Source organism: Zalophus californianus, chromosome 10 (genome assembly GCF_009762305.2).
Source record: "Zalophus californianus isolate mZalCal1 chromosome 10, mZalCal1.pri.v2, whole genome shotgun sequence".
NCBI classification, from domain to species: Eukaryota; Metazoa; Chordata; class Mammalia; order Carnivora; family Otariidae; genus Zalophus; species Zalophus californianus.
The window spans coordinates 36828516-36847985 of NC_045604.1; the positions used below are offsets into that span (position 1 = coordinate 36828516).

Genomic DNA, 19470 nt, shown 5'->3' on the forward strand with positions numbered 1-19470 from the left:
ACAGAGAGAGACACAGCGAGAGAGGGAACACAAGCAGAGGGGGGTGGGAGAGGGAGAAGCAGGCTTCCTGCCGAGCAGGGAGCCTGATGCGGGGCTTGATCCCAGGACCCCAGGATCATGACCTGAGCCGAAGGCAGATGCTTAACAACTGAGCCACCCAGGCGCCCCCAAATCCTACTTTTTATTCACCCACCAGTAAAATCCCTCTTCTTGAATGCCACTCTCATCTCCACTTTACAAAAAAGATCACTGTCCTTCCAGAAGTCTGGACGCAAGAACTGGCTGCACTGCTCTACCCGAATATCTACAGTGGCCACAAGCCCACCCCTCTGTATCTGTGGTTTCAGTGACCCGTGGTCAGTTGCAGTCTGGAAGTTGAGAATCCTTCCTCTGACTGTTGTCAGAAGGTCAACAGTAGCCTAACACTAGGTCACATAATTCTCCTCACTTCATCTCATCACATGTCATCACATGAACAAAGGGGGTGCTCAGGTAAACTGCTGATCAATTGGGGTTCCAGGGAATTGACAGGTCAATCTAACATTTATTTTCTCGGAGACAATACTTCATACTTCCCTGGTGGGCTTTCCTCCTCTCACCGGTTTTAGAGAAGAAAAGGAAAATGATGTTCTCCTCTGTGTGATGTCGCTTTCGCTGTCTGGGGTCATCAGCCCAGTGGTTGAGAGCCACAACAAAGGCTTGATTAAAAAAAAACAGCCAAAGAGGTGTGAAATTTGATGAGTCAAGTTCCTTTGCTGAAAGCAAAATGGAAGCCTTACCCATTCTTCACCCACCTCCGCTTCTTCTCATCAAGCTTTGAGGACATCCCATCAAGGGCCCAGCCGCCAAAGCCTGTGATCTGTGGCTACCAATACCAGCAGCTAGCATGCAGATCTAGAAGAAGGGGAAGCACTGAGCCAAGAGCAGTGACGTGGGCTGGAGCCCAGCTCTGCTCCTAACTGGCTGTGGGACCTTCGGCAAGTGACCACAATTTCCTTATCCAAAAAATGGGGAAAATGCTACCTGTTCTGGGGAACATGGAAGGTCGCAAAGGCAACAGAGACACAGAAGCAAAAGACTTGATTATAGGGGCTCCGGGGTGGCTCAGTTGGTTAAGCCTCCAACTCTTGATTTTGGCTCAGGTCATGATCTCAGGGTTGTGAGATCAAGCCCCGTGTCGGGATCTGTGCTGAGCGAGGAGCCTGCTTAGGATGCTCTCTCTCCCTCTCCCTCTGCCCCTCCCCCAGCCCCTCCCTCTTTAAAAAAAAAAAAAGACTTGATTATAGCAACAGCTCCACATGATCATTTTCACTTGGATGGAAATCGTATTTTTAAAAATAAAGGAATTTTGCAAATGACGTGGTTATCTCTAAGGTCAGAAACAATACCCCTCATCCACTTGGGCTTCCCACTGGCAGAGCTCCCTAGCATCTAAGACTTTTGTTGTACATTCTTCTGCCCAGTGCAGTACTCCAGCTATGAACAAGAGTAATATCTTCCTACAACACATGTAATTAGATATTTTGTCACTATAATTATAATTCAAAATACTAGAGAAGGATTCCAGGGAAGGCACCCCCCCACCATCTTTCCACGGCCCCCTCTCTCTCCAGCTCTTTTCCCTGCCTCCCAACACCACACACACCACAGAGAACATTTTCTGCTCCCATATTCCAAAATAATCAGCAACAGAAGCAACAAAACAAAGTGAAACTGTGCTGTTCAATAAAACTGGGTTCAAAACTCAGTTCAGCCCCCTCTTAACCTGTGATCTTGTTACCTCATGTCTCTGAACCTAAGTATTCTTAGCTGCAAAACAGGAATAATAAAGCCTTTTTTGAAGTTACTGGGTAAAAGACAGTTCCCAGCATGACACCGGGCTCACTTTGGGTGCTCATCGCACCAGTGTTTCTAGCCCCTTCTCTCCTTCTCCAGGGGGCACCCTCACTCCTCAGGGTACTATTTCCTGCCCAGTGAAGATCCTGCCAGTCTGGTCTGGACAGTGATGCCTGGGAGGCCTTCCAAGCACACACAATCACTTTCTCCATTTTTTAAGAGCTTCCTCTAAGTTGCTCTGAAGTCAGGACAAATTCTTTTTAAAAGAAGCTTTATAGCGGGGCACCTGGGTGGCTCAGTTGGTTGAGCGACTGCCTTCAGCTCAGGTCATGATCCTGGGGTCCCAGGATCGAGTCCCGCATCGGGCTCCCTGCTCAGCGGGGAGTCTGCTTCTCCCTGTGACCCTCTCCTCTCATGCTCTCTCTCTCTCTCTCTCACTCTCTCTCTCTCTCAAATAAATAAAATATTAAAAAAAAAGAAGCTTTATAGCAAAAGAAATTCACATCCAGATACATATATTTTAGTGATCTGTACTTAGTACAAGGCACTTGATACTCTAGGTAAGTTTACAAATTCTCTTAAAGTAGAGCACATCTGAAGAACCAACAAATGGGTGAGAAACATCACTGTTTGGTGAGCCTGAGAGATGTGTAGGAAGAGAGACTGGGGGGCCAGGGAGACAACTACCATTGTTTGAACACCCCATGTGAGAAGTGCTGTGCTAGGGACGCTGCATCATTTCATTTTCTCATCTCCAAACTTGGTCAGGCAGGGCCTGGGGTCTCCCTTTTCAGCTGAGGAAACTGCCAAAGGGGAAAGCACTAATCAGGAGTAGAGGTGGGTCTGAAAACCAGAACGGCCCAGCTCCAAAGCTCATGTTCTTTCCCATGTTCAAAGCATGTGCCCAGGCACAAAGGAGAAGAGGAAGGGCAGGGAGGCACACAGGCCCTGCCTTCCAGAAGCTGAGAGTTTCAGAGGAGGTAACAAAACATACACAAGACAAGAAAGATAACTAGGAAGTCACAAAGATATTTAAAGAGCGATGTAAAGTCTAATTGCAAGTGAATAAACCCAAAGCAGAGGCCATTAGCCTTCGGGAGTATGAAGACAGCTAAGGGTTGAAAACCAGGAGGGAGTAGCCAGAGTTTTCTGGAGCAGTGAGGGGGAGGGGAGAGACAGGGATGAAGAAGACAGAGTAGCTGGAGGCTGTGTCAGAGATGGGGAGACCCATGTGAACTGCACAGTGGAAGGCAGAATTTTTTTTAAAAAAATCAGGTTCTAGAGAAAAAATAATCTGATTTGCCGGCTAGGAAAAAACCTCTAACAAAAAATGAGAAAAGACTAGTTCCTTCTCCCATAGCATTCTGGACAGTACCCTATTTCCCAGATAAACATAAACCAAAGATGAAACTAAACATCTCCTGAGAAGGGAGGAATGATTATTATTATTTTTCCTAAGAACAGGAAAGAAAAGTCCACTGGGAAGAACAAGAAAGAATCACTGTGACTAACAACAACAAAATCACAATATCTGAATGTAAAATTTTCAGCTCTTTCAAAGAGCTACCCTACACCTTAGTTCTCACTAAGACTAAGTGAGATGTAAGGAGAGCCTCTTACCCCTAATCTGCAGAAATTAAAGGGTATAACCCAAAGCACAGAGCTGATCCAGGACTTGAACCAAAGTCTCTCAACCAGCAATTCGGGGATGAAGCTCCAACAGGGGATGCCTATAATGTTTGCTGGTATCAACAGAAGGGAGACAAGAAGAGGGAAGGAAGCTGAGGCACACAGACTTCGCTGCTTAGCTCTGCAACAGCTGTTCTCCTTGTCTACATTACTGTCTTCCACCTGAGCGCATGACCACCCAGAATAAACACTACATTTCCCAACATCCTTTGCAGTTAGGTGTGGCCAGATTACCAAGTTCCAGCCAATGAGATATGAACACAGATAATATGGCACACCTTTCTAGTCTTTCCCTTCCCCTTCTTTCTACTTTCCAGAAAAAGGACATATGACTGAAGCCGGAACAGCCATATGGGATATCCAATATGGAAGTCATGTGCTGAAGACACCAGAGAAGCCTGGGTCTCTGATGATTGCCCAGCAGCCAGACCACCCCTAAATTTGTAGGAAACATAGCCCTTGTTGATGCTACTATTAATCTCTCTGTCCAGCAGCAGAACCGATATCCTAACTAATAAAGCTTTGCCAATGGCACTAAAGACTACTTCCAAAACTCTAGAGTCTCCTCGACTGTTCAGAATCAACAAATCCATAAATATTTATTGAGAGTCTATTATGTATTTAAAGTCTCCTAAGAGTATATTTACAGCCTCCTGGGAGATGTGTACGGTCTCATTTTTGAAAAACCACAATATTGGTATAGAATGCAAAAAAGTATATTCAACAAAGGTGAAATGGAAAGAAATAAGAAATGTTTGAAAAAGATCACAAAGGTGGCAGGGAAAGTCCTTATTTGCTTGCAAAAATAACAGTTTCAGCTGAAAAGGAAGCCACAAAGCATACTGCAGGTGGGTGAGGTGGTGGGGTCCAATGTCCAGGTGTGCAGGTTACTAGTATCCCTTCCCCAGGAGAGAAGGCGATGTAAGGAAGCCACCAGCGGTGAGCCCAGTGACTCTCGGGTATCTGCTGGGCTCAGAGGGGGCTTGACTGAAACACGGACCAGGAAGGGATCTGGCCCAGCAGAAGAACTAGAAGGAGGGCTGCTGTGGGCTAAATGGAGACTCATAGGGTCCCTTCCGCACTGACATTCTGCTGTGGTTTTGAGAAGCTGACGTAGGGGAGGACTGGCAACAGAGGAATGAATCCAAAGAGACAGATGTGTGGTGCTGAGGTAGGAGACCCATGTTCAACTGGGGGGGCGGGGGGGAGGGGTTGGAGAGTGTCTGGAGTAGGAGTACAATGTCTAGACCCCCTGCCATTATCAGAGGGAAAGGAAATGAATGTGGCTTAATTATAATGACAGGATGACAGCAATGACATTATGAGGAAAGAATCAGAAAAGTACAAAAGCCCATATTAGGAAAATGGAAACTGTCTCCTCACCATCAAATTCTCCCTGGAGAGCTCCCCAAGACAGTCCCTAGTCTGAAACATCCCAGATAAAGAGACTCTTTCTTCCTGACAATCCTGACAATCCTTCCTTCTTTGAGGGCTCCCTCAGAGGCCTGGGCAAGGTTGGGCCCACAGAGGGCCAGTCACCAGCTGGTGGGTGATGGGACCTGTCTGTTCCTCCCACTGCCCCCATCCCCTCCGGCCCTTGGACTCCCTAGAGTGCCGCCCATGGTATATGTGTCCTTAGCACACAGCTGGGAGTCTGCTGGGCAGGCACTTGGTACGTGCTTGCTGAATGGCAGACATTCTTCCCAGGTATCACACAGAGGGCTAGGGTGGCCTTGGGGTCCTCTCAGCACCACCAGCACACAGGAGATGAGCAGAAAGATGTAAGCAGTCCATTCACCACATCTCATGGCGAGCCCTGGCAGGAGACCAAAGACCCACGTGAGGAAGGCAGGGAGATCAGGGTGGGGGCTGCCTTGCCCCTGGCCGGGGTCAAGACGCCAGAATAGAAATGAGACATCGTAGATCATCTACCTCCACAGCTAATCACAAAAACTCATTTTAGCCAGTAGTTTTTGCCTCTTACTGTTGCAACTTTTTTTTTTTTTAAGATTTTTATTCATTTGAAAGAGAGAGAGAGAGAAAGAGTGGGGGCGTGGGGAGAATCTCAAGCAGACTTCCCACTGAGCACCGAGCCCAACACAGGGCTCCATCTCACGACCCCGAGATCAGGACCTGAGCCGAAACCAAGAGTCAGATGCTTAACCAACTGAGCCACCCAGGTGCCCCTGCAACTTTTGATCAGAACTGAGAAAGGTGGGCAAGCTTGAAAATAGTGTTCCTGCTTCCTGGCATTCTCCGGGGAACTGGCCAAGTTATAATGAGATATTCAGTGCCAGAGAGCAGAGATGAGAATCAACAGAAGGCTTCTGGATAATCTGTATTATGGTTAATACAATGTCATAGAATAGCCAAGAAATACTATTACCAACACATGTAAAACTCAATGCAAAGAAGAAAAAATCACAAAATACCATTACTTCAAAAGCCCACTGGCTTTTGTGTCTCTCTCTACTCTTTAAGGACTTCTGGGCCTGACTACCAGGGTGACTGGCCAGGGAGCAGCATGACCCCTCGGCACACATGCAGGCTGTGGTCTACATCCCACCACCAGAGATCCCAGTTCTGGCATCAGCCAACCCTGTGAGCACATGTGCACACACAGGCAAAGCAAGATAAAAGAGAGCCCCATAAATCCAGTAAGACATCAGCAGTTGTCCTGAACAAAGGTTGTTTAGAATGCGAGTTTACAAGGATAATTGCCACCACATTACACAGAGTGCAATAACTTTGTTGTTAGCACAACCATTTGTCAGACGTGTCACACGGAAAGTGGAACAGCGGTAACTGTAAGTGACAGATTGATGAAAAATGGCTGATTTCCAAAGCACCTGGTCCCCTGAGTCTGTATCGTAATCTTGTTCTTAAATTAAAACAACAACAACAACAAGCATACAAAACTTTCCACTGAAGGAACTGTCGGCTTGTTAAAATGGACGGAAAGAAATCTTCAAGGTGTCTGTGAGTCAGGGCCTGAGGCTAGCCGTCTGTATTCTCAGACCACACGATCGCAGGTGGGTTCCATGGGAAGAGCCTGGCTTTTAATTCAGAGGGGCCTGGATCCAATGAAAGCCTGTCTCTCCCACCTAGCAGCCCCACGTTCTTAGGAAGGAAGTTACCTTTTCTGAGTCCATTTCCTTACAAGGTGGAGATAATAATCTCTAAGTACAGAGTGGTTATGAGCAGCAGAAATCATGTATGGAGTGCTCATCACAGCACCTGGCACATAACGAGTGTTCGGGAAATGGGCTTACAGTTAAGTAGGCTTGCCTACTGAAACATCGCACTTGGTTGCATAATGCAGAGGTGACTGTCTGTGTACTATTACACTTTTTTAAAAAAGAGGTGGAAATATCAAAAAACTCCGAGAAGACAGAGAAAGAAAAGAGGTGATAATAATCGTTCAATGTTTTCCTTGGAGACTATACCCAGGAAATCATGCTCTCCATACAAGAATGATTTTGGAGGGGCGCCTGGGTGGCTCAGTCGTTAAGCGTCTGCCTTCGGCTCAGGTCATGATCCCAGGGTCCTGGGATCGAGCCCCGCATCGGGCTCCTTGCTCTGTAGGGAGCCTGCTTCTCCCGCTCCCACTCCCCTTGCTTGTGGTCCCTCTCTCGCTGTGTCTCTCTACGTCAAATAAATAAATAAATAAAATCTTAAAAAAAAAAAAGAATGATTTTGGAAAAACAAACTGCTCATCTTTTTTTTTTTTAAGATTTTATTTATTTATTTGAGAGAAAGAGAGAGACAGAGAGAAAGTGTGTAGGTGTGCATGAGTTGGGGAGGGGCAGAGGGCGAGGGGCAAGCAGACCCCACTGAACACAGAGCCTGACATGGGACTCAATCCCACGACCCTGCAATCATGACTTGAGCCTAAATCAAGAGTCAGATGCTCAGCCGACTGAGCCACTCAGGCGCCCCTGCTTATCTTTACTATATGCCACCAGAACCATTCTCTTTCTTCTTTTCTTCCAGGTAAAAAGTTGCAACAAAGTCTCCTCATATCTGAAAGCCTTTGGAGAGCCCATGACATGGGGCCCATTTCCTAACTGACCACTCTTAGTAAATGTCCTGCAATGCATATCATGAGGTATTTCGATGGACAAAACGTCTCCTCTCCCCACCTTAGAGGCAGAAATTGGGCCCAGAACACGGCACATCTGGTTGCTTACCTGGTGCCCCAAGTTTCACAAAAATCCTGCAAGCACGACCTAGAAAACTAGTGCAGTTAAGACTGAAACTGTCCTAGAAGAGCAAAGGTCTTAAATCCTTTTACATGACATGGGAAAGCACCTCAAGTTCTAATTAAGCTAAAGCAATTAGCCACCCATAGATACTTAACACTGCTTCCCATGGTCAGGGAATCATCTCTATTAAGACCCATTTGAAAGTAAGAAGCAAACCCAAAAGCTCCATCAGCACACCTTTCCCACAACTCAATTAGACCTAGACACATTGAGTGAATACTCAGGTGAGCTCTGTGCCTTGCAGAGACGGCTGCTATGGAAGAACCGCATCAGACATGATGAGCTGGTTGCAGACAAGGAGGAGGCAAGCAGCCAATGTGACAACTGGGGGTCATAAAGCCCCTTCACAGAGAGGGATGCTGGATCCCTGGTGGGTTGAACAAAGCAAGACAAACTGACGCCTCACGTTTCCTGGTCTTGGAACTCCCTGGTTAGTTTAACAAACTGATATGTCAACTCCACCCTGAAGGAGCACAAGGAGCAAAACAGTCTCTGCCTGCTGTAACCAGAGCCCAACTTCATTGTGTGTGACCAGACTCCTGTCCATACTGATGCTTCATGGGAGGACTGTCCTCGCCCACGTCGCCATTTGTTATTGAAGTGCCAACAGGGTGCACTTAGTGGTTCACAATGAGTCCACGCCATTCGAATGCATATGCTTTCCCCAGCCCAGTGAGGTCTACTTCTCCCTACGACTCCCTTCAATGAAGAGAGTTCATTAATGGTTTCCAGCCCAGACCCGGCATTAGCAAGAGCTACGCAGTGGTCAATGGGTAAGAGACAGATTGAAGCACCTTCCTCAAGAACTAAGGTTGTTTTTGTTTTTCAGTCCAGTCAAGTTAATCCAATAACCCATCACTTCTCAACTGAACAGGAGCCTTTTTGTTCCGTGTGGGTTTTTTTTGGGGGGGGTTTGTTTTGTTTTTTGGATTTGGAAATTTTTTGGATTTGGGACATCAAAAATGTATGAAAAATAGAAAATGCAATAAAAATATTCCTAGGAGCCACATTAAAAAATTTAAAAAGAAATATGAAATTAATCATAATAGAATATTTTATTTAACCCACTATATAAAAATATCATCATTTCATCATGTAACCAATATAAAAGATAATTAATGAGATATCTCACATTTTTTTCATACATTCTTTTTCTGGTACCATATGGGACTGCGCAGATCTAGAGCTATGTTCAAACTAACACGGAAAGACTTTCACAGTTCACTATTCTATGAGCAAGCAGGTTACCAAGTTGTAAATATAGCATGACCTCATTATAACTTTATAAAAATCTGTATCTATGTGTTCAGATATGGATAGAAAGTAATCTATAAGGGAGAGGCCAAAGGTAATAATAGTTATCTCTGATAGGCACAATTATGGTTGGTGCTCTTTTGTATCTTCTAAATTTCTTTGCAGTAAACACTTTGCAGTAAATGCTTAAATTATCAAGAAAACTGTAAAGCTCATCTTTAAAAAAGAAAAGCCTTTCTTAGTTTCAGTTATTACACTGATCCTGATCCTGCCAGCATTGTAGTCACTGCCCTATTTCCAGCCAATGGAAGGGATGTCCAAACAGTATGCTTCCTGCCCATCCCCCACCCAGCCGCAGCAACTGTCATACTTACAGCCAATCATCATGATGGCCACCGCAAAGATTTTCTCAATGTCTGTGGATGGGGCAATGTTGCCAAAGCCCACGCTGGTAAGGCTGGTCATAGTGAAATACAACGAGGAGATGTAGACAGAATTCTTGCTGGGACCACCTTCCCACTTGCCTGAGCCAGACCCGTTAAACTGGTAAGGGGTGCCAATGTCCATCGCCAGTTGGTAGAGCCAGCTGTTGTTGCGGATGGTCTTAGTGTCTTCATCAAAGATCTCGTAGTCCCCAATGCTGTACCAAATGCAGGCCATCCAGTGAGCAGCTAGCCCAAACACACACACCAGCAAAACAAGCACGGCCGCTCCGTATTCAATGTAGTGATCCAGCTTACGGGCCACTCGCCCCAGACGAAGCAGCCGAACAACTTTCAGTGAGCTAAACAAGCTGCTGATGCCCTGGGAAAAGAGGAGCAGAACATTAGGGCCAAGAACCAAAGATACTACTACTCCTTGCCTCTTCCCCACCTGGGCTGTTTCCTTCAGCATAGTGTATTCCCACAAGATGCAACAGTATGCAACCCTCTAAAAAATGTTTTAAAATAAGTCACGATATGGAGAAATGCTCAGACACAGTCATGCACGATATAATTAGAATTTTATTCCAAGATATATGAAAGGGAGATTTTGATTTGCTTTTTTCTACTTCCATTAAAAAGCAGATAACAAAACAAAACAAATAAGACAAAATTATAATTTTATTCTAATTTATTCTAATTATTATGATAAGTATACAAAGATATATGAGCATTTTTCATATCTTTACTATTTTAAAACAATTTTAAGGGTTATGTAATATTTCATACTAAGTAATATGAAATATTTTAAGAATTGTATATTTATTTCATATTGTATAATATTTCATTCTAATTATACTGTACATAAGTTTACAAGTATTTATGTGTTCAAAAAATGGCTAGGAAACACATGGAGAGAAATGTAAAATATTGATAGTGGTTACCAAAGCATTATCGAGTTACAGAATTACAGGAAATCTTTTTGTTATATTTATATATTTTTTGTTACACTTGAATATATTTACTTAATTTCTATAACTGAAATTATTACTTTAACAGTTAGAAAAATATATATATATATTTAAAAGCAAACAGTTTTTTAAAAAAAGATAAAAATGAACTAAAGAAACGGCTGAGAAAATAAAAAACTAAGATTCTGTTTTCTCAGGAAACAAATTCTTTCAAGTTACATCACTCCCGTCAGGCCAGGGATTATATAATCAGACACCATATATTTAAACACAATCAATCAAGGAATCTCCGAGCTAGAAGGAAACTTCTGATTTCGGCTGGTCAAGCCTCCTGCCATTCTGCAGACCCAGCCAAGGCAGGTCTCTTCTCCAAATAGTGATTCTCTAAGGGAATAGTGGTAGTGAAAAGAACATCAGAGTAGAAATCTGAAAAACAGGGTTTGAGATGCAAATAAACCACCAACTTGCTATGTGAATTTGAACAATTCTATTGCCTCTCTCATCTAGACAATGAGGGAAGTAGACTAGAGGAAATGCTAAAATCACAGAAGCCACTGCATTTAGAACCGCAAAATTCCTATTCCAAAGTCATTCCAAGGTGTAGGGAAGGGAGATTTCCATTAGCTTTTCCTACATTGATTAACAAACAAATAAACAAGCACACAAAATAGAGACATTTATTGGCACCATAACTTTGGTCTCCCTTACACAGCAATAATCCAACAGCAGGATGATGCCCTTCACCAACTAGAATGAATGACTTTACACCATTCTAAACACTGGTCAGTTTCCAGGTCACTGCTAGTCTCTCTTGTCCCCTGTTCCCTTAATAACAACCCCCAAGGGTCAGTTTATGTTACAGACAGAAGGAAAATGTGTAAACGCTTTCTGATAAGCCTGTGTCAGAGACTCACCAAGGCTGCTTCCTCTTCCTGGACAGCCAGCTAAACTACGTCTCCCAGCCCCTTCCCATCTGGGTGGGTCTCTGAGACTGGTTCTCAGCAATGGATATGAGGCAAAATGTGTGTCATTTCCAAGCCAAGGCAGTTAAAAGTAAGTGTGCTTTCTCTTCCCCTTGGCATGCCTTCCAGATGAGGCTAGTGAGACCCTGAGGACAAGTATTAAAGATGGTGGACATAGAGCATGGAAGAAGCCTGCGTCCCTGAAAGACTACATGGATGGAATACCCTGTCCCCACCAATCAGTGTGAATCATATTATGATGTGGATGAACAATGAAACCTCTGAAATAAGCCACTGAAACTTCAGGGGATATTTGGTACAGTAGCTATTATTAGCCTTCCCGGACATGTGAACGCACAGACCGTATGTAGCATAGCCTGTCAATAAAGACCACAGATCAGGCTGCCACACAAATTATTTTTGTTAAGGTGAGGGTGGGGGAGGTGGGATTTATTGCACCTTTTAAAAAATAAAACAAATAAACAACTATTTTGTAGCCATAAAACTTAGAAAAGAAATAATCACTTCTTGTCCAACATACACCAGCAAATAAATAATAGTGGATTCTTCTAGGCCAACAGACCACATCCCCAGGGTCAACTCTGACAAAGTTTATCTTTGGCATGTCCAGTACTCCTTTCCTGGGTCCCCTTTTCCCTCCATGTGCTTTTCTTAACTGCCATGCAGGAAAGGCTAAGAAAACTCCCATATTAAGGTGCAAAAGACTGATGAGGGTAAATGGATATCCTCTCTCCAGAGGGCATCTGCCTTTCAACAGAGAAACCAACCTCCAATAGTGGAATTAAAAGTACCCACAGCCTGGGTGAAGCAGATATTTTAGGAGGCAAAGGAGCCTTTCTGATGACTCAGAAATCAAACACATGTAAGCAGCCACCTACTCTCCACCTGCTCATAAGGAGGTTCCTGAGATCATCTTTCAAAGCAGTTCTACTCTGAAGCAGAACTTATTACCCAGGGCAAAACTGCCTTGTCATTTTTCCTCACTCATATTTAATTCAAAGCAACATTTAAGGAGAACCTACTACATACTCCTTGTGCTAATGCCACAGGGAAGAGATTAAAATGATGCTGTCTTTGTCTTCCTGTTCACTGTTTCTTGTTCACAAGCTTCTCCTTGAACTCCCGCTTTAACCACTACATCTCGAAGATCCCATTCTGGCTGTCATTCATGGACATGAACAACAGGGTCTCCATGACCTTTCTTATCTCCCTCTGTTCCACCTGTACTTCATCCCTCCTCCCTTCTCCATCCCCTCCCAATGGCCACTCAACACATGCAACCACTACCCAAAGGCCTGCTATCCTCTAGCCATACACTCCAGACGTTTTGGGCATCTCGCACAGTGGATGCACACTTGCATCTCTGTGCTTGCTCAGATGAGACCCTCAGCCCAGAAGGCCCAGCCTCCCCCTCTGTACCAGCTAATACACTGTTATCCTTCAGGTCTGCCACTACCTGTACCCTAAAGCCTTCCATGACTACCCTGGAGTCACAACCAATCACTCACCCCTCAATGTGTCCATGGTATTCTGTATCCATTACCAAGTGAACACATTGCTTTGTACTATAGTTTTCCCAACTACAGTAGGAGCTACATCTTCCTGAAGACAGAAGCCATTTGCTATTCATTTTAGAAGCCTCCTGTATTGGGTTGAATAGTGTCCCCTCCAAATTCATGTCTTTTCCAGAACCTCGGAATGTGACCTTATTTGGAAATGGGGTTGTTGTGGGTATAGTCAGTTAAGAAGAGGTCATACTTAACCCAGTATGATTGATGTCCTTATAGAAAGAGAAGAGCGAGACACACAGAGAGAAAACCAGGTGTCCTCTACCAATGCAGAGATTGAAGTGATGTGTCTTCAAGCCAAGGAACGCCAAGGATTACCAGCAAGAGCAGAAGCTAAGAGAAGGGCAGGAACAGATTCTCTCCTAGAGCCTTCAGAGAAAACATGGCCCTACTGACACTTTGACTTCAGATTTCTAGCTTCCAGAACTGTGAGAGAATAAATTTCTACTGCATTAAGCCACCCGGTTTGTGGTAATTCGTCACAGCAGCCCTGGGAAACTAATATACCTACAGAGGATCTAAATCCAGCACCTTCTCAGAAAGGGTCTGAAACATTTTCTAAACAGAATTGAGAGTTTGGATTATTAGAGAATTCTTTCTCATTTTCAGAAGGGCTCTGGAACAACATAAAATAAGCACTTCCTCGCTGTGTTCTTCATCTGTGTACACTAATACTCTATTACACGGTTTCATATAAGTTCTCTCCTATTGCACTAACAGCTGGAATTCTAGCTATGTAAAATCATTTCAAGCTATTAATTTGCATTTTTTTCTTATTTGCCTGAAGTTCAGTAGATGAGATAAATAAACAGAATACTCCAAGCCTTTTTTTTTTAATTTTAGTATGCTAAAAACATGACAGCCACCATATGGTAGAGAATCACATTTCCCCAGGGACTTCTTGTATCAGAAAACCTGTCTCACATTCCAAATTGTTCCAGAAACTTCTTTATCACAACCTTAAAATTATGAAGAACCAAGACTTTCGAGATGAATCAACATGGATGAAGGGATGGTGCGGTGCTGGTGAGCCTCATCATTGAAGCCAACAAATAGGTTGCAAGGAAGCCCTTCTAGATTCTCAGTAACCTCAGCTGCAGCGATACTGATGCCATTCAAATTTTAATGGACATTCAAATTCATGTGTTTGTGAACTATCAAACTTTACCTATTCGCCCAGACTACATAAATTATTTCATTAACTTGGACTATACCTTACTTTCTCAATTAGCTCAATTCACCAACTTTTGGTTCATATTTTTTTTTCTGTCATATGCATGGAGAGAACACTGTCACAAACTAAGGACAATGTACTACTGAAAAAACCATTCAGTCTTTCAGGTCCTTGACTAGTTCAACCTCACATGATTACTCTTTGCCTGCATCCTCTTGCAGCAAAAGGCCTCCTTCGCATGCTTCCCTGTGAGTCTTTTGGAACCTATCTTCATGCGTAAAGAAATTCCCAGGCTCAACGTCCTCCTGGACTGTTCCCACCATCTTCTTGCTTTAGTTCTCCCCGAGCACTCTGCTTTTCCCCATGCTTCTCCTGTACATCCTGGAGTTAGGAGCGGGGAGTTTTCAATCTCCACACTTTCATTTTCCAAACAAGAGCTGGTTGGTACTCCAAGGGAAAAAAAATCCCTTCCTTTAAGATTCATGCCACCCAGCAAAAACACCTCCTCATTACGGCCATCTGATCATTGACAGCTAACATCTGTTGAATGCTTACAAATATGCCAGAATTTAACTAATCTTTCACTAATTATCCCACTTATCAACTTCTTCCTTTCATCCTTTAAAATCTTTGCACCTGGATTTCCAGCCCAGTTCCTGCTATCAGTATGGGAGCGTTCAACATCCATGGGGAAAACTCATTCAACACTCCTGCTTCTCTATTCCCAGTGACCTTCACCCCCTCTCCATATCCTGAGTCTGGTCATCACTGGAAACCACTCCCTATCTGACACCAGCATTTGACACAATGATTACATGCTGCCGTTTCTCTGTTCTCTCCTTTATTCCCATCCAACCCAATCCACTCTTTGGCTTCTTTTTGATATCTTTTCATTTCCAACCATTGACTCTTCAGATTTCACTTCCTTTCCCATCAAACTAGACCCTGTAACATCACTTCCAGCACTCTCTCCTTACCAACCAACAACCTTTCTCCTTGCCCTCTTGCCAAACTCAGCATTGCATGGGATCCAACAGCAGGTACCCGAGCTATCATTTCCATTCTCAGTTGGGTTCCTGGATGCTTCTCACCCATTCCTTTTCTCTTCCTTGAACAAACCTTTCTCCCCTTCACATCAATAAATATTCTAAGTCTTCACTACTCTTTTCAAGATCCCACCTGACCTGTGCCATTCTCATTCTCAGCCAACATTATCTCCCAACTCACAGAGAAAGTAGAGGTCATTAGTATCAACTCTCCCTCTCTACATCCCACCTCCACAAATACAAGTATGTGCATTTGCACCATCCTTCCACACTGCACCAAAATCCATTCCTCTACCCACTCACGGACATCACTCCATCAACTATCCCCTCCCCTCTCTTCTCTGTCTTTGTCTTCAAACCTCCCTCTCAGGGACTAGTTTCTCTTAGACTATAATCACACTGCTATTTCAAGATCTATGCAACTTTCCAGATATATCAACTCTCCTCCTCTTCCTAATATTCCTTCCTGAAACCATAATCAATACACAATGGCTCAATTTCCTCATTTCCCACTCATTTCTCAACCCACTGCATTCAGATGTCTATGGCCATCGCTTCCCAGAATCTACTATCTTGAAGGTCACCAATTGCCTTCTTATTGCTATACCTTCAGCATTTGACACCTGCTATGGACATTTAACATTCTTTAAGGCCACACAGCATCTAAATTGTCTTTCTGCATGTGAGGAATCACTACCCTACAAAGTAGAATTTGTTTCCCACCCCAGAAGCTGAAGATAACCACAAATCTTTCTCCAACCCTCAGTGCAGCTGGTGTGAGCACATGATCTACAATCTGCCACCAGTGACACCCACCCCGTCACTGAACAGTGACGGACCCTTTTTGCCAGAGCCTGGCAGCATCACCTAGTTCCCAGAGGTAGCAGGTAGTTGTTCCAGAACTGGTGGCCAGGCTCCCCTGGTGGTGATATCAGCCCTGCATACTGCAAGTCCACATCCAGTAGCAGCAGTGACTTATTCACAGGACCAGTTCCGCAATATGATTTTGCCAGATAGCCTCCAAATATTTTCCTGGTCTTTCTAAACATTCTCTGAGTACCTAACATCCTTTTCATAAACTTTTTCTTCCTTTTACTTGCCAGACTTGAACCCTAACTACTCAAAATTGTGAATCAGATGTTACACACAGAAACCAAATCCTCCGTGTGTGCCTGTGATGGTTAATTTTATGTCTCAGCGTGACTGGAACACAGGGTATCCACACATTTGGTTAAACATTATTCTGGGTGTGTCCATGAGGATGTTTCTGGATTGAGATTAACATTTGAATCTATACACTGAATAAAACAGACTGCCCTCCCTAGTGTGGGTGGGCCTCCTCCAAGCCACTAGAGGCCTGAATAAAACAAAAAGTTGGGTAAGGGAAAATTCATACTCTCTGCCTAACTGTTTTCGAGCTGGGACCTCAGTCTTCTCCTGCACTCAGACTAGAACTTACACCACCACCTCTCCTGGGTCTCTAGCTTGCAGGTGGCAGATAATGGGACTTCTCAGCGTTCATGATCCTTGACAGTGTTAATGGAAGAAAGGTCAAGAATGGCAAGCTTAAGACTCAACACAGAGTCATCTCTCTGTGATTCCTCTCCCTGACACCCACAGACAAAGTTCAGCATGCCCTCTAGATTCCCACGACTGGTCCTTGATTCATTCTTTCAACAAACACTTATTGAGCACTTTAAAATGGGGCACACATGATTTCCAGCATTGATGACAGATCAGCGGCAAACCAGACCAAAAACCTCACCCTTCTGGAACTTTCTTTTAATTGGAAAGACAGACAATAAATAGAATAAATAAGTAAAATAATTGGTATGGGACAAAAAGATGAAAAGTTAAGCAGGAAAATAAATATAAAAAGTAACAGGAAGAGGCGGTGATGTTCAGCATTAAACAGGGTTATGAAAGAAAACTTCCCTGAGATCTTGGCATTTAAGTAAAGGCCCAGTGGAGATGAGAATGTGGACCCAAGAGTATCTAAAGGGAAGCATGTTCCAGACAGAGCAATCAGCAAGTACAAATGTCCTGAGGCAGGAATGTCACAATGTCTTTATATTAGGCTGACACAGCCCCCTGAGGTCACGAAGCACACCTTTAGTAAGACTAATAATTAGCATCTGATGAGTACTTACTAAGTGTCAGGCACAGTAAGGACTTTACAAGGATTACCTCACTTAATCCTCATAACCTTGGGAGGTAAATATATTATACACCCAATCTACAGATAAAGAAGCTGGTGTTTTCATTTGTCCAGTATCACAGAGGTAGAAAGCGGTGGACCTAGAATTCGAACCCTGATCAACTGACTCCCAAGTGTATGCCCTTAATTCCTTGCTCTAATTTCCCACCATTAAAGTTCTAGCTCCTCTCAGTTGCTCAATATATGTTTATTGAGTGGAAACCTACACTGACACTCACAAGGAGAATTTGTGATTGTCACAAACCTAGTGGCCTGGCATGAGGATATACTACTTTATTAACAGAGCTTGGTTTGTTTGTTGTCTTTAAAACAGAGATGACTTCGGGCGCCTGGGTGGCTCAGATGGTTAAGCGTCTGCCTTCGGCTCGGGTCATGATCCTGGGGTCCTGGGATCAAGCCCCACGTTGGGCTCCTGGCTCAGAGGGAAGCCTGCTTCTCCTTCTCCCTCTTGCCTCTCCCCCTGCTCATGCTCTCTCTCTCTCTCTCTCTGTATCTCTGTGTCTCAAATGAATAAATAAAATCTTAAAAAATAATAAAACAGAAATGACTTCAAGAATAAATGTTCCATGATGATCCCACCACTCTGAGAACTGCAGATCCATTTCAACTACCTAATGCAATAAAAATTGGCTTTCCAGATCTTACTGGAAGTCACTAATTGAAGCTTAAACACAATTTGCCTCCCTTCCATTGTTTCCACGTTTTACTTTCGGCTTGTTGAATTCAATTCCACGATCATTTCCTGAAAGCCTAGTGCAGGAAGACACAGCCAAGAGCTACCAGGGGTACAAAAATAAACATGCAACGCCCTGCCCTCACAATGCCTACCATCAGGCCACAGAGAAAACACAGCCCACAGCGACAGCAGTGAGCAGCAAACACAAGTCAGCTGCGGCCATCAAGGCTGAATTCTGAGGCCAGTTCCTGTACATAAAGGGAATTGTTTTCTACTTCATTTAACAGGTCTGTTGACCATATTCAGGAGGAGGATGTGGTTACTGAGTTTAAGAGGAGCTTCCTAACCAGGAATGGGACAGCCTGCAACCCTGCATTTGTTTAATCTGATAAGGTGTCCAAAGGACATATCTGCAGACTCCATAAAAAATCACTAAAGGAAGTTTAGAAACATCGCTTAAAACCATCCACTTTCCTTCTATTGACAATTCAAACCTTGAAATAAACTGTATTCAGTTGCAATATTAAACCATCGGGCTCTTTTACTTTCTAGAGGCACCAAAAATTGAAAACTTTCACTGGCCAAACAAAATCCTAGGTCTACAGAATAGAGAATCTGGTTTTGTCAAGCCGCATCTTTGTCTTTCACAGAATCCTCATCTCAGGTTCTTTTCTTCCAGGGAAGTGAAATGAACCCAAATAGCCTAGATTGTACTTTCTCTCATACTAAAAGAAACAATAAATACATGTGCTTACAGCTGTGACATTTCTGCAGAATTAGCCATGCCCTTAATTTGCTTTAAACTAATCTGATTTAAATTCTCAGAGATGACAGCATGTCAGGGTCCGGTGTAGGTGAAAATCCCAGTGACTTTCGTGAGGGCTGTGTGTGTAGGAGTTTCAGCACTGGGCCTGAGGAGGGCTTTGGTCCATGTATCACTGCTTGGCCAGAGCTCCTGATCTGGAACAGTGTGGACATTATGAAAGCATCACCTCACCGTGTAGCATGTGAGTAGCATGTGAGCACGCAGCTGGGACCCCCCTGACCACATGTGATAACACTGTCTATTTAATGGTGAGGGAGGTGGAGATCTGTCCCTGTGCAGTCTAATTTGGCTTTAAAAAACACACTCCCTCCCTCCTCAGACATAATCCACTTTCAGCCTCAGCATCACCCAAAATTAAGCTTCCAGTCAGAAGGTGAAGTCCCCAGATGCTGTACAGGAGCCCCTGAATGCATCGCCTCCAGACAAGCACCAGGAATCGGTGGTATGGCCTTGAGGCCTCCACCGGGGTGTTGAGGAGGGAAGGCTCGAGCAGCTGGTTTGATGTGTGAAAAGTTCCCCAGAATCTGGGGAGCCCAGAATAG

At 43.9% G+C, this 19470-nt stretch overlaps 1 protein-coding gene across 6 annotated transcripts in view; it reads right to left on the reverse strand.

Moving 5' to 3' along the window:
- The window catches only part of KCNH1 (potassium voltage-gated channel subfamily H member 1), a 360906-nt gene that overhangs the window by 216652 nt on the left and 124784 nt on the right, over positions 1-19470 (reverse strand). For all 6 annotated transcript variants that reach the window (XM_035722493.1, XM_035722490.1, XM_035722489.1 and 3 more), the window contains exon 7: positions 9419-9848. In XM_035722493.1, coding sequence (XP_035578386.1) covers positions 9419-9848 — 430 coding nt within the window. The remainder of the gene's footprint in view (positions 1-9418; positions 9849-19470) is intronic.